The 13,707-nt window shown below is 39.9% G+C and overlaps 1 protein-coding gene across 3 annotated transcripts in view; it reads left to right on the top strand.

Annotated features, from left to right (window-relative positions):
* Positions 1-12,041, top strand: part of FARSB (phenylalanyl-tRNA synthetase subunit beta) — a 78,469-nt gene extending 66,428 nt beyond the window's left edge. For all 3 annotated transcript variants that reach the window (XM_008999570.5, XM_078328680.1, XM_002749831.7), the window contains one exon: positions 11,778-12,041. In XM_008999570.5, the coding sequence (XP_008997818.1) occupies positions 11,778-11,929 (152 nt within the window). In that variant the 3' untranslated portion in view covers positions 11,930-12,041. The remainder of the gene's footprint in view (positions 1-11,777) is intronic.
* Positions 12,042-13,707: the final 1,666 nt, after the last annotated feature.

Raw genomic sequence — 13,707 nt, 5'->3', positions numbered from 1 at the left:
GTATGGGATCACTGGGACAAAGTAAATAAATTCATATTTTCACCAGACACTGCCAGCCAGACACCCTCCACAGGATTTCTAGTTCAACGTTGTACAAACGCAGCAGCAGCACTTGAGAGAACTTACTTCTCCACAGCCGTGGTCACTAGACTTTCTGTCTTTGCCAGTCTTTCAGATGGGAAGTGGTGTCTCACTGTAGTTTTAGTGGAATTTCCCTTGTGAACGAGTGTAAACATATTTACGTGTTCGCAAAGACATTTTTATTCCCTTTTCCGTGTTCCACCTGCCTTGCTCGTTATTTCTTTAGGTTTGTCAATCTTCTCTGTTTTTAGGAACCTTTTATGTAGTGTGGCTATCAACTCTTCATGATAAACATATGCTATATATATATATTTTATATATTTTTTAGTTTGTCAACTGTCTTTTGACTTCAACTGCTCAGAAGCTAATAGCTTATCTGTTAATGGTAGGAATCGAGAAGACTGTTGAAAAATCCACTTTTTTTGACATTTTCCTAGTATTTCTTTTTAACAAGCAAGATTCTAGAAACCTCTAATAACTAAATGCTTGCTCTGATTTTTAAAAATATGTTCATAATCTGCTTGGCTTAAAAATTAGAAATGCTTCTTTTACCATGGACTTTTGTGGCAGTGGGGAATGACTGAACATCATTAGATACCTGTCTTCTCCAGTTTCATTCATCGCTAGCACATTCCTTCTCTCCCCATATTATGCTTTGTTTGGAGAGACTCCTTTCTGCTTTTTAGCTAAAATTACTCTTCTATATATATTATGTCATTGCAGAAATCCAGCAGATTGACATTCATTTAAAGTATTCCCAGTACCTTCATAAAAATGACAGGAGGTCTGCTAACTTCACTGAGGTCTCAGTTGTGGTTTGATTTTGACCAATTATTTTGTTTAACACTAGGGTTGAATAGCTGTGGCCTGACCTTGGCCTCTTTGAGAAGTGAATGCTGTCATTTGTTTGGGTGACTTGGGCAACCTTGGAGATATGGCTGAGCACCTGTTGGCTCATATGGGCTGTGGGTCAGGAATGTGATCTTCCTGCTGAGGGTTTTACAAGGCCAAGTAAGATGTCTCAAGACCCATGTGGCCCTTCCTGTCTTACAGGGTTTTTTTTGTGTCATAGATGTACTTTCCTCCTTCCCTTCGCAGACCCAGGACCCTCATTTTCTCCCTTCTGAGTCACTGTACTTTGTCACTCACCTTCCAGAAGATAAAGGTTTGTAGTCACTCTCTTAATCCCTAAAGGCTTTTAGTTTGTGTATTATGTTCTCTGAACAAAGATTTCCTCTTGGAATTATTTTCCTAGATTGATTTGAGGCATTTTTTTTTCCTGCCAGTGGAACTTTTTTTTAAGGCAGTAGTAGTGTTACGCAGAAGAAAGTTTTTTATTGGTGTTGTGTAAGATGATCGTCAATATAATCTGTTATTTGTGGTTTGTTGCCAGTACCACTAGTCGTGCATTGTTTAACATTTTGTGTATAAGGAGCTATACAATGATTCATTTTTTTTAACCTGTGTAGTACTATTTTTTTTTTTGAGATTAGGTCTCAGTACTTTGCCAAGCTAGTTGTGACCACCTGATCTCAAGCTATCCCCCTGCCTCAGCCTCCCAACGCACTAGGATTGCAGGTGTACACCACCATGCCTGACCTTTAGTGCTACTTTTAGAAAAGAGAAGTAATCCAAGACAGACTGTAAGCTTATAGAAACCTTATTTATACTAAGGAATAATAGGAAGCAACTCCAAGATGAAATACTTAAAGAATAAGTTGACAACTATGATGTATAAATATAATGGAATATGATTAAAATGTCTTTAGGCATGTGAATATAAATTCAGTTGAAAAAGCAGTTCCCAAGATGGAATAGACATTAATTCATTATAAATATTATATATAATATATAATGAATATTATATAGGACTATTATGTTTATATAATAATGAATATTATATGTTTACATATAATATAATAATGAATATATATATGCAATATTATATAATATATGAATGTTCACATTCAAATATGAATATTGTATACAATATTCATATATATAATGAATATGTTGTTTGTAAAACCCTAGGATGCATGCTAATCAACTGTGACAGTCAGTATGACACTGAGTGTTGCAACAAGTCCTTCTGTCACTTTAATCCACGTGATTAAAGGCTTAATTCCTTCACCCCCGTTTCTTCGTCTGTACAATGGCAATGAAGATACCTGTCCCATCGACACCGTAGGGTTTTCAGGAGAGACAGATGCAAGAATTTGCTAAAGCGTTTTGGAATGTGTAAATCACTCTTCAGGGTAAATCTGGAGTAGATCCTAGGTCTGTCTTCAGGAAAGCAACATTGGATGAGTTGAGACCGGATTTCAGGAAAACCTGATTTCTGATCTCAATTCCGCCCTTACCTACAGTTTTCTTAACCTGTCTAGTATCTATTTTCTCGTATATCAAGTGAAGGAAATGGACAGGGTGGCTTCCAGGGTCATTTCCAGTTTTAAGATTCTGCATAAGTTTAAATTCAGAAGGAATCTCTGCCATAGGTTCTAACATTTCAGCTCTTTTTCTTTGCCTTTAGATGGTGTCCCTGTGGTATTTGTCTTCTGAAATAATTCCAGCTTTATTTCAAGAATCTGAAATTGATTCATACAAGTACCTGCGTTATACAGGATTTAAAAAATAAATAGTTCTATTTTCCATGGAAGGCTCTAGGTTTTGTCCATATTATGCTATGCTAATATTACAGAGCCCACCTGGGTATGTCCTAAGGTGAGAGATGAGAGAGATGATGAACTGTCAGTCTTTCTTTTTTCTCTTTTGTTTGTTTATTTAATTTTAAACCCGAAGAAGTTTGCAAACATGAAATGGACAGCTTGACCAAAAGCTTAAAAACATTCTGCTGTAGGCCTTAAGTGCCTGTGGGCCACACACAGAGAGGAGCCGATTCCACGGCCCTTCTTCACCTTTAGCTTGCTCTCCAGCCTCTACTATTTCTTGCCTAGGGCGAGCCTCCTAATCTCCTTGTGCTTCACTTTTTCCCATCTGTAACTTGTCTGTCCCACAAAGGGCTTGGCCAGGGCTGCAATGGGAATGGCTTAGTGCTTTTACGGGAGAAGTGATGAATAGAAAGCAGGGTACCATGTTTTTACAATTTCATTATTCTTTCCTATTTTTTTTTTTCTTTTTTAAAGAGTCTCGCTCTGTCACCCAGGCTGGAGTGCAGGGGTACAGTCTTGGCTCACTGCAACCTCCACCTCCTGGTTCAAGTGATTCTCCTGCCTCAGTGTCCCGAATAGCTGGGGTTACAGGTGCATGCCACCACACCCAGCTAATTTTTTTGTATTTTAGTAGAGACGTTAGTAGGGGTTTCACCGTGTTGGCCAGGATGATCTTGATCTCCTGACCTTATGACCTGCCTGCCTCGGCCTCCCAAAGTGATGGGAATACAGGTGTGAGTCACACTGCCCTGCCTCCTTTTTCTTTTACATGCCCTATTTGTCACCTGAAATCTTACTCTGAAACTAAAACATCTATAAAAATTACATGTTTAAAGTGATGTTTGCACAAAGTTAGCTAAAGGTCACAATTGTGTAAGTTAACTAATTGTGAAATTATGGATACAATCTCATATAGGCAACATTTCTGTTCTTTCTTTAATTAGCCCCACCAGAGTCTCTTTTTAATTATTTCACTGTACTTCTGGAGGAAGTAATACGTTATTCCTTTTGGCTTGAGAAATAGCCTCCTTAAAGATTTTTTCAGGCAAAAGACTAGATAAAGAACCATTTGTTGGCCCAGGAAGGCAGCAGAGTGATTGCTTTTATTTTTGAAGTTGTTTTTCCAAATATATTCTATATATACTGAAGAAGTGTGAAAATTTTGGGGGAAAATGATAAGGGTGTCATACAAATATAGGATGATGGCATTATTTAAGAACATAATTTTTAAAAACAGACTGACAGAGTACTTTTTAACCTAGAGGTAAAAATCCTTTGGTTTTACACAATTTGAAATGGATTTAAAGTTGCAATTAGCTGGGTTGTCTTGAAGCTCTTCCAATATTCGTAACCTCCTTTAGGTTTTAAAATATGAGTGTGTACGTGTGCATGAGAGATACGTAGTTAAGATTAGACTAAAATAGATCTCAACATCTCCCGAGCATTTGCTATTTAATCATTTTGTATTCACCCTGCTAATTACCTAAACGTTTCATAAGAAATGTTACAAAGCAAAAACCACAGAAATATATGATAAATGATAAATTTCTCTACACAAATTAAGACCGGGAAATTCTGGAGTTAACGATTCTCATAGGAGATTGCAGTAATTTTTAAAAGATGGTTACTTATTGAAGACATTGCTCGATTACTTAGAATACTAGGTAATGTGGGTTTTGCTGCTTTCTTTTTAAGCATAAGGCCCTACCGGATCCTGTCCTTATTTGTAGTAGTGTGCCTTGCCCTGTCTTGATAGAATGCTGCTGCATCATGGGCTCCCTGAGTTCCATGCTGTGGTTCCCTCGCATCCAGTTGCCTTCACTTTAAGAGTTAATGGTGTCTGCAGGTGTGTTGGGATTAGCACTGTAAAGTTGTGTAAGGGGTTTTTCTTTCTTTTGATCTTCAGAAAGGGATGAAAGATGGCCATTAAACTCAAGGGATTAGGTCCCCTCTCTTTACAGACTTTAGGTACCATAAATATTTCACTTCAAATGCAAGGTGAAGACTTGTATACATCTGGGGAAAATGGGTGTTTTATATTACCAGTTGGAAATTATTCAGTCTCCACTTACAAATTAAATGGTCTTTGCAGAGAGCAAATCACTATCGAGATATCAACACAGAACATTTCCTCTCAACTGAGTGTACCAGGATCTGAAAAATGTTTTGTGTTTATATCTTGATAGTTTTTTTTTTGTCTCCTCATTTTATTCCTAAGCCTGTTTCTTTCCTTTTATAAGCTAATGTCTTACCTACATGGTACTGTTTTCCCCTTGAGTTCTCTCCCCTTGGTGTAAGTCCATTGGTGCCCTCAAAAAACTGCTGGTTCTAAAACTTTGAGAACAACCACCCTTAAGTAGGACACCACCCTCACGTGGGATAAGTGTGTGTTTAGTTTTATAGTCTCTATATTCTATCTCTTTCTTTAAATCAACATTATTTAGAAAAGGAAGGTGATGTTGATGGGCTGGCAGCAGAGTTCTACAATTCCTGTTACTGCATTCTCAGCAAACTAGTGGGAAACCAGGAGGAAGCTCCTCCTCTGTAGGAAATTATGGTTCCAGCCTCATTTCACTCTTTGCCTTGTCAATTTCACCCCAGAATGGAACACTGGAGTTTTTTTTCCCCTTTTCTGGGAGGAGAAGGGCTTGGGTAGATGCCCTCAGAGTCAGCCTGTGAAATGGTTATTTCTCCCTTCACTCCATAGTACATAATCAGTCACTTAGAACAGATTTACAGTACATTCAGTTGGCCCAGTGGCTTATAATATCTATATGATTCTGTATTTTTTATTTCATTCCTGAAGTTGGAGAGTTATGTGAAGTTAAAACTCATGATAGTTTCTGTTGCTTGCTGTGATATATGTAACATATGGACATTCCTTTTCCAGTGTTCCCTGCCCCCCTTTATATTTTGTTCTTATCTCTTTATTGCAGAAATTTTGGATGGTTAAGTATCATGCAAGCAGTATAATATTTGGGTTTGAGCCTCACAACATGTATTAGTAATGTAAAAAAAGGGAAAAGTAAAATTGTATGAGTAGATAACTTTTTACAGATGGGCCAAGTAAAGTACTAAATGAATGAGCTAAATATAGCCAGTGGCAGAGGGATTAAGATCAGGAATGAAGACCCTAATTAAGAAGGGGCTTGATAACGCCTTCTAATGCTTTCAGATTAGGGGGTCTGCTCAGTCACCACCTCAAGCTTCTACTTCCGATGCTCCTTAAAATTACAGGAATGACTGTGTGTAAAGCTTATGCAAACTTTGGGCCTATAATATTACTCTTAAGAAAAAAAAGATGAGGCAAAAAGAAACTGTGAAAAGTGTTTAGCATTGAGCAAGAGAGGGAGCTCACAAACGCTTTGATGGTCAATTAGCCAGAAAATGTGCTAAAGACTGGGTGCTGTGCTGGATTACGGGCCCAGGAATTACCCCCAAGGTCCTCAGAGTGGTCCTGCCGTTTGAGCACAGACACAATTACAGACCTCTAGGAGATGCTACAAAGGCTTTAATTAAGGGACTTACTAACACCCCACTACGTTTTGGAAATTGAATTCTTATTTGTGCTTACCTGATGTTTCTTTTGTCCAGACTTTCACGTATATTTCAACAGAGAACACTATTTCCCCCACATCTGTTTTATGTTGGAAGCCATTTACTGTGATAGATAGGAGCAAAGCTGACAGTTTAACCAGTGTAAGGAAGTAGGTAGAAAAGTGGACTGGGAGGCTTTTTGCGGGGGGACGTTTTGGGCCCAGATTGAAAATTGTAGTACTCCGTGTCTTGAAACACCCATAAGCTAGGAAATCTGCAGTTAAATACATGAAAAAAAAGAAAACTAATGTCCTTTATAGAATTTGGATTTGAGAATTCCCATTTCACAAAGCAATGTGGTTTTCTTGGAGTTGGCAACTTTACGTTTCTAGACATAGCATGCTGCTCTTTCTCTAAAAGTATGTTTTCATTTGTGGATGCTCTAAGGTTAGCCTTTGGCTGTCACCCAGGTCTGATTTTTCACAAGCGTAGATCCACATTTTGTTCCATTCAGATGTGACTGTTTTTATTTCTGGAAATACTTTGCTTTAAGATGCATTCGTCCTAGCTAGAGCACTATGATCACAGTGATCTGCTGGAGTTACTGCGCTCAGCCACCCCCTTTCTCCCAGCAGTGGAGATGCTCTCGTCTTTGAACTCTAGAGCCTAATTGTTGCCCAAGTCGGCTGTTATCGCCCTTGTTTTGTTAGTGAGGTAGTTATTCTCTCTTCTGTCCTTTGAAGTGATTCACTTCTGCCTGCAAAATTTGCTTTGAACCTTGAAGGGTTTCAAAGCACTAAGAAATGCTTGTGTTTTAGTAACATATTTTTCTTCAGTATTTCTAATTTACATATAGTATCTGTCAAGTGGCACATTTTTTAAGGTTCTCTCTGTTGTACGGATTGACAGCTCGAAGGACCTTTTGTGTGCTTACCTCTCAATTTGTGTATGAGGAGGACAGAACTTCAGTCTTGCTGAACAGAGGAGGGGATAAGAAAATCACAGGAAGTGTTTAACCTGTGATGATAATTTTAACTTGCCGTTTTTTTCACTTTTCACAAGGTCAGATACAAAGTGTTTGACTGGGCTTAATTTTTACGTGTGGGTTGGTAGGGGAGGATGATTAGTATTGGATGATAGGGCGGCAGGCTTCATTTTTACATGTGATTGGTAGTGGAGGCTGATTAGTATTGGATGGTAGGGCGGCAGGCTTCATTTTTACATGTGAATTGGTATTGGAGGCTGATTAGTATTGGATGATAGGGCGGCAGGCTTCATTTTTACGTGTGAATTGGTAGTGGAGGCTGATTAGTATTGGATGGTAGGGCGGCAGGCTTCATTTTTACCTGAGGGTTGGTAGGGGAAGGTTGTTGATATTGGATGTTAGGGCAGCAGGCTTTATTTTTACATGTGAATTGGTAGTGGCGGCTGATTAGTATTGGATGGTAGGGCGGCAGGCTTCATTTTTACGTGTGGGTTGGTAGTGGAGGCTGATTAGTATTGGATGGTAGGGCGGCAGGCTTCATTTTTACATGTGAATTGGTAGTGGAGGCTGATTAGTATTGGATGGTAGGGCGGCAGGCTCTTATGTGCTGTCAGCTCCGTTAGGCCCTAAGGCCTTCTGACCCCGGAGCAGTTTGAGATGCTGCACTGGCTTACACGGTCTTTGTGCCCAGGTGAGAGCTTTTGATATTTACATTATGTAGAATACTCATATAGTTGGATATGTTTTAAGTAAAGCATAATGTGAATTTTAGTTCTTTTTGCTTTCCTTTGGAAAGAGAGAAAATTATATTTAGCGACACAAATATTTTTGTCCGGTTAATGAGCTAAAGCAAAGTTTGATCCCAACTTCCGGATAGACGGAGAACTGGCAACTGAGGAAGAATATACTGAATTTTGCTAAAAAAGTGCTGATTCAAAACGTTGTTGTATAAAGTAAAAATTCTCTTATTTCTTAGGCTTTATTTTGCTAACATTGTAAGAGCTAGCACATCTGGCTTAGATTCTAAAATAGTTTGATTTTATGCTTCAGTAAAAATGAATCCAATCAAATTGGAATTGAAGATAGATGAAAGGATGAATTTTGGTACAGTGAGGATTCTTAAGCGCAGCAAAGTTATCAGGGAAGATCTTGAACATTTCCTTTCTGAGTGTCCTTTAAAAATAGGCTTGTGTCAAACCCCAGCATCACACAATATACTTAGGTAACAAACTTGAACACGCACCCCCTGAATCTATTAATAAAATAAAAGTTGAAAAGAAAGCGCAGCAGGCTGGTGTCTTTTTTCAGATAGCATGGTTGCATTCAAGTCTAGCTCTATAAACGGTGCTGGGTGCTGGGATAAATAGTTCCCAGCAGTCCTTCCAGTTCTGGATTATATTGCTTACCATCAACACTTCGCTTATGTGTCATTTGAAGATTTTTCTTTTGTTTTGGGGAGTCGAGGGGAGGAGAGTTTTGTCTTTTAAGTTAGATTTTCAATTTGATGGGATTAAAATGCATCATCTTTATCAGATTTGGTAATATGTGTATCAAACTAAGGCTCTGTAGTATTAGTTGGGTTTGGTTTCTTCATTGTTTTATTTGGTTTCCCTCCCTGTCCCTCACCTCAAGTGTGGATCAGTGCACAGAGATAGATAGTTAAATGTACTCACTGAAATTCTTGCTTTAAAAGATAGGGAGGCAGGATTGTTGAGTTTGGAGAGATGTGAAAAAGAGGCCACCTTAATGTTTCACTTCTGTTGCTTTGGGTTTACTTAAGAATGACAATGTGGCACCATAAAAACCCTAGAAGGAAATCTAGGCAAAACCATCCAGGACATAGGAGTAGGCAAGGACTTCATGAACAAAACACCAAAAGCATTGGCAACAAAAGCCAAAATAGACAAATGGAACCTAATCAAACTCCACAGCTTCTGCACAGCAAAAGAAACAGTCACTAGAGTGGATCGGCAACCAACAGAATGGGAAAAAATTTTTGCAGTTTGCCCATCTGACAAAGGGCTGATATCCAGAATTTACAAAGAACTCAAACGGATTTACAGGAAAAAAACAAGCCCATTCAAAAATGGGCAAAGGATATGAACAGACACTTTACAAAATAAGACATATATGAGGCCAAACAATCATATGAAAAAATGCTCATCATCACTGGTCATCAGAGAGATGCAAATCAAAACCACATTGAGATACCATCTCACGCCAGTTAGAATGGCGATCATTAAAAAATCTGGAGACAACAGATGCTGGAGAGGATGTGGAGAAAAAGGAACACTTTTACACTGTTGGTGGGAGTGTAAATTAGTTCAACCATTGTGGAAGACAGTGTGGCGATTCCTCAAGGCCTTAGAAATAGAAATTCCATTTGACCCAGCAATCCCATTACTGGGTATATATCCAAACGACTATAAATCGTTCTACTATAAGGACATATGCACACGAATGTTCACTGCAGCACTGTTTACAATAGCAAAGAACTGGAATCAACCCAAATGCCCATTGATGATAAACTGGATTGGGAAAATGTGGCACATATGCACCATGGAATATTATGCAGCAATCAGAAATGATGAGTTTGTGTCATTTGTAGGGACATGGATGAATCTGGAGAACATCATTCTCAGCAAACTGACACAAGAACAGAAAATGAAATACCGCATATTCTCACTCATAGGCGGGTGATGAAAAACGAGAACACATGGACCCAGGGAGGGCAGTACTAAACACTGGGTCTATTAGGGGGAAAAGGGGAGGGCCAGCGGGTGGGGGGAGCTGGGGAGGGATAGCCTGGGGAGAAATGCCAAATGTGGGTGAAGGGGAGAAAGGAAGCAAAACACACTGCCATGTGTGTACCTGTGCAACTGTCTTGCATGTTCTGCACATGTACCCCAAAACCTAAAATGCAATAAAAAATTAAAAAAAGAAAAAAGAATGACAATGTGGGCCGGGCGCGGTGGCTCAAGCCTGTAATCCCAGCACTTTGGGAGGCCGAGGCGGGTGGATCGCAGGGTCAAGAGATCGAGACCATCCTGGTCAAAATGGTGAAACCCCGTCTCTACTGGAAATGCAAAAAGTTAGCTGGGCATGGTGGTGCGTGCCTGTAATCCCAGTTACTCAGGAGGCTGAAGCAGGAGAATTGCCTGAACCCAGGAGGCGGAGGTTGCGGTGAGCCGAGATCACGCCATTGGACTCCAGCCTGGGTAACAAGAGCGAAACTCCGTCTCAAAAAAAAAAAAAAAAAAAGGATGACAATGTTTAAATGTTAAAATGTTTTCCAGGTCTTCCCCCAGAAATATAAACAAAGATACTTCTCTGCTGGTGGAGAAATATATGTAATTGTCCTTTGTGTCTATGGTGCTAACTTGAAGGTATCGGGTTCCCCTCCCCTCCAACCCAATTCTGTATTTCTTGAGGATGCTGACCTTGGAACCATTAGTAGAGACTCAGCAGTTTACTCTTTCATCAATAATGCACTCACTCTGAAGCGGCGGGCTGGAAGCTGTGGCCCAGCTCTGCATGGGTATTTATAGTTCATGCCAGTAAACGTTTCTGTTGCATCGGTCAGGAGTTGCGGGCCTGATCCCTTTTCAAGTTGGTGGTGACAGCAATGAGTCAGCATGTTTGTAAACTTCAGGAGAGGACAGAGCATTGATAAACTCCTTTGGCACTGGTTATTTAATGAGTATGGAGTGGGCCTGTATGTTGGTTTTTAGCTCTATAAACCTCAAGAACTGTTACTGTCTTGCTAAGCTGTGTCAGTGCATTGGCACCCAGATGAAGAGAGAACTTTCTGCCCGTCTTGAAGTAAATAAGGCATCATCCCAGGCTTGCGTTGGGCTGGCCTTTGCTGTGGTTTTACAGTTGATGTTCCAGTACTACTTAGAAAGCTCTCTTTAGACAGGAATGTGGGTTGCATTCTGGTAGCATGGCCTGTCATCAGAAGTGTGGTTCCCATGTTGCTGGCCTATGACACTGTGGCTCCTGGTTTCTTTCTATCATAAGGTGAGAAAAAGTGACATTGTGCAGAGCAAATGAATTCAGTGTCGATGTCTTACCCGGTGAGTGTCGCTATGGAAAAACCTGTTTGAAAACTGGTTTTTCCCATGCAAATTCATCAGTTTTATATTTCATTATTTTTCCTTTTGTCCTTTTTAAGACCAGTTTCAAATGCAGGCAGAGTTCCCCTTTCTGACTGTGTTCCTTCAGCAGACTCCATGATTTCATCCTTCCTGCTCGGGCCCCTGTCACCAAAAACACAGGACCCTTATTTTCGCATTTGCCCCTAATTTTTTCTTGCAAGAGTTTCTTGATAGCAAATCCTTCTTTTAAATACTAGAAAGTATGAGGAAGCATTTTCTTTTCATAGCCAGTGGTTTAAAAAAGAATAGTTTTTTTTTAAAGTAGACTAGTGAGCTTTTAGTGTTAAATGTCTATTGACATTTTTGCCAGAAGAAACATTGATTTTTCTCTCACTTTCTCTTTTTCAGGGCCTGCTTTCTTCCCTGGGCGATGTGCAGAGATCTTTGCCAGGGGTCAAAGCATCGGGAAGCTTGGTGTCCTTCATCCTGACGTTATCACCAAATTTGAGCTGACCATGCCCTGCTCCTCCCTGGAAATCAATATTGAACCGTTTTTGTGAAGATTGGTCTCTGTTGTATGATTCTCTTCCCAAGTGTCCCTTTTACCTCCTTTACTCCTCCACAGGGAATATCCACTGTGCTTTAATGTTTAATAAAGTAGAAAGCACTGTCTGTCTCTGAGGGTAGATGCCACCCTTTCCCTGCATTCGGCCAGCGTGTGCAACATACAGATGTGGTGTCTGTGTGTGAAGCTGCATTGTTGGGTAAAAGCCCAGTGGAGTGCCAGAGAAATGCACTAGCGGAGTGCAGGGTAAGTTCTGAAAGTCAGATGTGCTCCTCAGACATCAGAGCACTGCATTGAAACGGATTACCCTGCATAGCAAGATTCCATTCTTTTCCTTATTGATAAAACAAGATTATTGATGAGAGTTTATATTGCGTGACTTTGAGATAACTGAGATTTAGCTTTGATTTTCTGCATTTGGCCTGTATTCATCGAGAAATACTAAAATAACAATATTTTTAGAAAACATTTAAGAATCTATTATGGTCCAACAGTTATAGCTTCTGAGGTCAGTTTAAAATGAAAGAAAAGTCTGTAATACAAGTATTCCAAATATCTGAGGGTGCATACTCTATCTGTGATACTCTGAGATAGAGTACATGCAAGAAAGATCTGTTCTGCTATAAGAGTTAAAATGGGCCAGGGACGGTGGCTCACGCCTGTAATCCCAGCACTTTGGGAGGCTGAGGCAGGTGGATCACTTGAGGTCTGGAGTTCGAGACCAGCCTGAACAACATGGAGAAACCCCGTCTCTACTAAAAATACAAAAATTAGCCAGGCCTGATGGCGCATGCCTATAACCCCAGCTACTTGGGAGGCTGAGGCAGGAGAATCGCTTGAACCCCTGGGAGACAGGTTATGGTGAGCCGAGATCGCGCTGTTGCACTCCAGCCTGGACAACAACAGCAAAACTCCATCTCAAAAAACAAAAGTTAAAATGGACAAGTATTGATATCGGTGCAGTATGAACATTAGGAAACAGTGAGAAACTTACTTTTGCTGTAGGCCATGCATGGTACTGTATTCAGTCAGTTGTAAAATCATAGTTTTAAATACTTAAATTTTCTGTCTTGTTTTATAGGGAGATATTAGACCTCTCTTTTTTCTGAAGCTAAGCTTCAGCCAATCCTCCTTGTTTTGTATCCTAATTTACTTTTTTACTTAAATCTAGAATTCTCCAGTAGGTACCATCTCTGGAAAAAAGCTGGGTCTGTTTGAGAGAAGTTCTCAAGTAGTATTGAAATAATAAGAAATATGATAAAATATAATATTTTAAAGTCTCAGTAGAAAGAGCTAACAAAAGCCAGGTGCATGGTGGCTCATACCTGTAATCCTAGCACTGTGGGAGGCTGAGGTGGGCAGATGACTTGAGGCCAGGAGTTCGAAATCAGCCTGGCCAACATGGTGAAATGCTATCTCTACTAAAAATACAAAAATTAGCCAGGCATGTTGGTGTGGGCCTATAGTCCCAGCTACTTGGGAGGCTGAGGCAGAAGAATCTCTGGAACCAGGGGGTGGAGGTTGCAGTGAGCCTAGATTTCACCACTACACTTCAACCTGGACAACAGAGTGAGATTCTGTCTACCAAAAAAAGAAAAAAAAAAGCTACCAAAGGTAGTGAAATAAGAATTATGTTCTTGGATCTTTCGCTGAGCCTACTACTAGGAGAAAACCCAACCATTTCACAACCGTGAATCGGGGCAGGAGTGTCTTAACTTTGTAAGATTTGTGAACACGGACTTCCATCTGACCTTTCATAGCTCTGTTGTAAGC

This window comes from Callithrix jacchus, chromosome 6, assembly GCF_049354715.1.
Source record: "Callithrix jacchus isolate 240 chromosome 6, calJac240_pri, whole genome shotgun sequence".
NCBI classification, from domain to species: Eukaryota; Metazoa; Chordata; class Mammalia; order Primates; family Cebidae; genus Callithrix; species Callithrix jacchus.
Note: the sequence above shows the minus strand (reverse complement) of the source record. Positions and strands in the feature narration are given on the sequence as shown.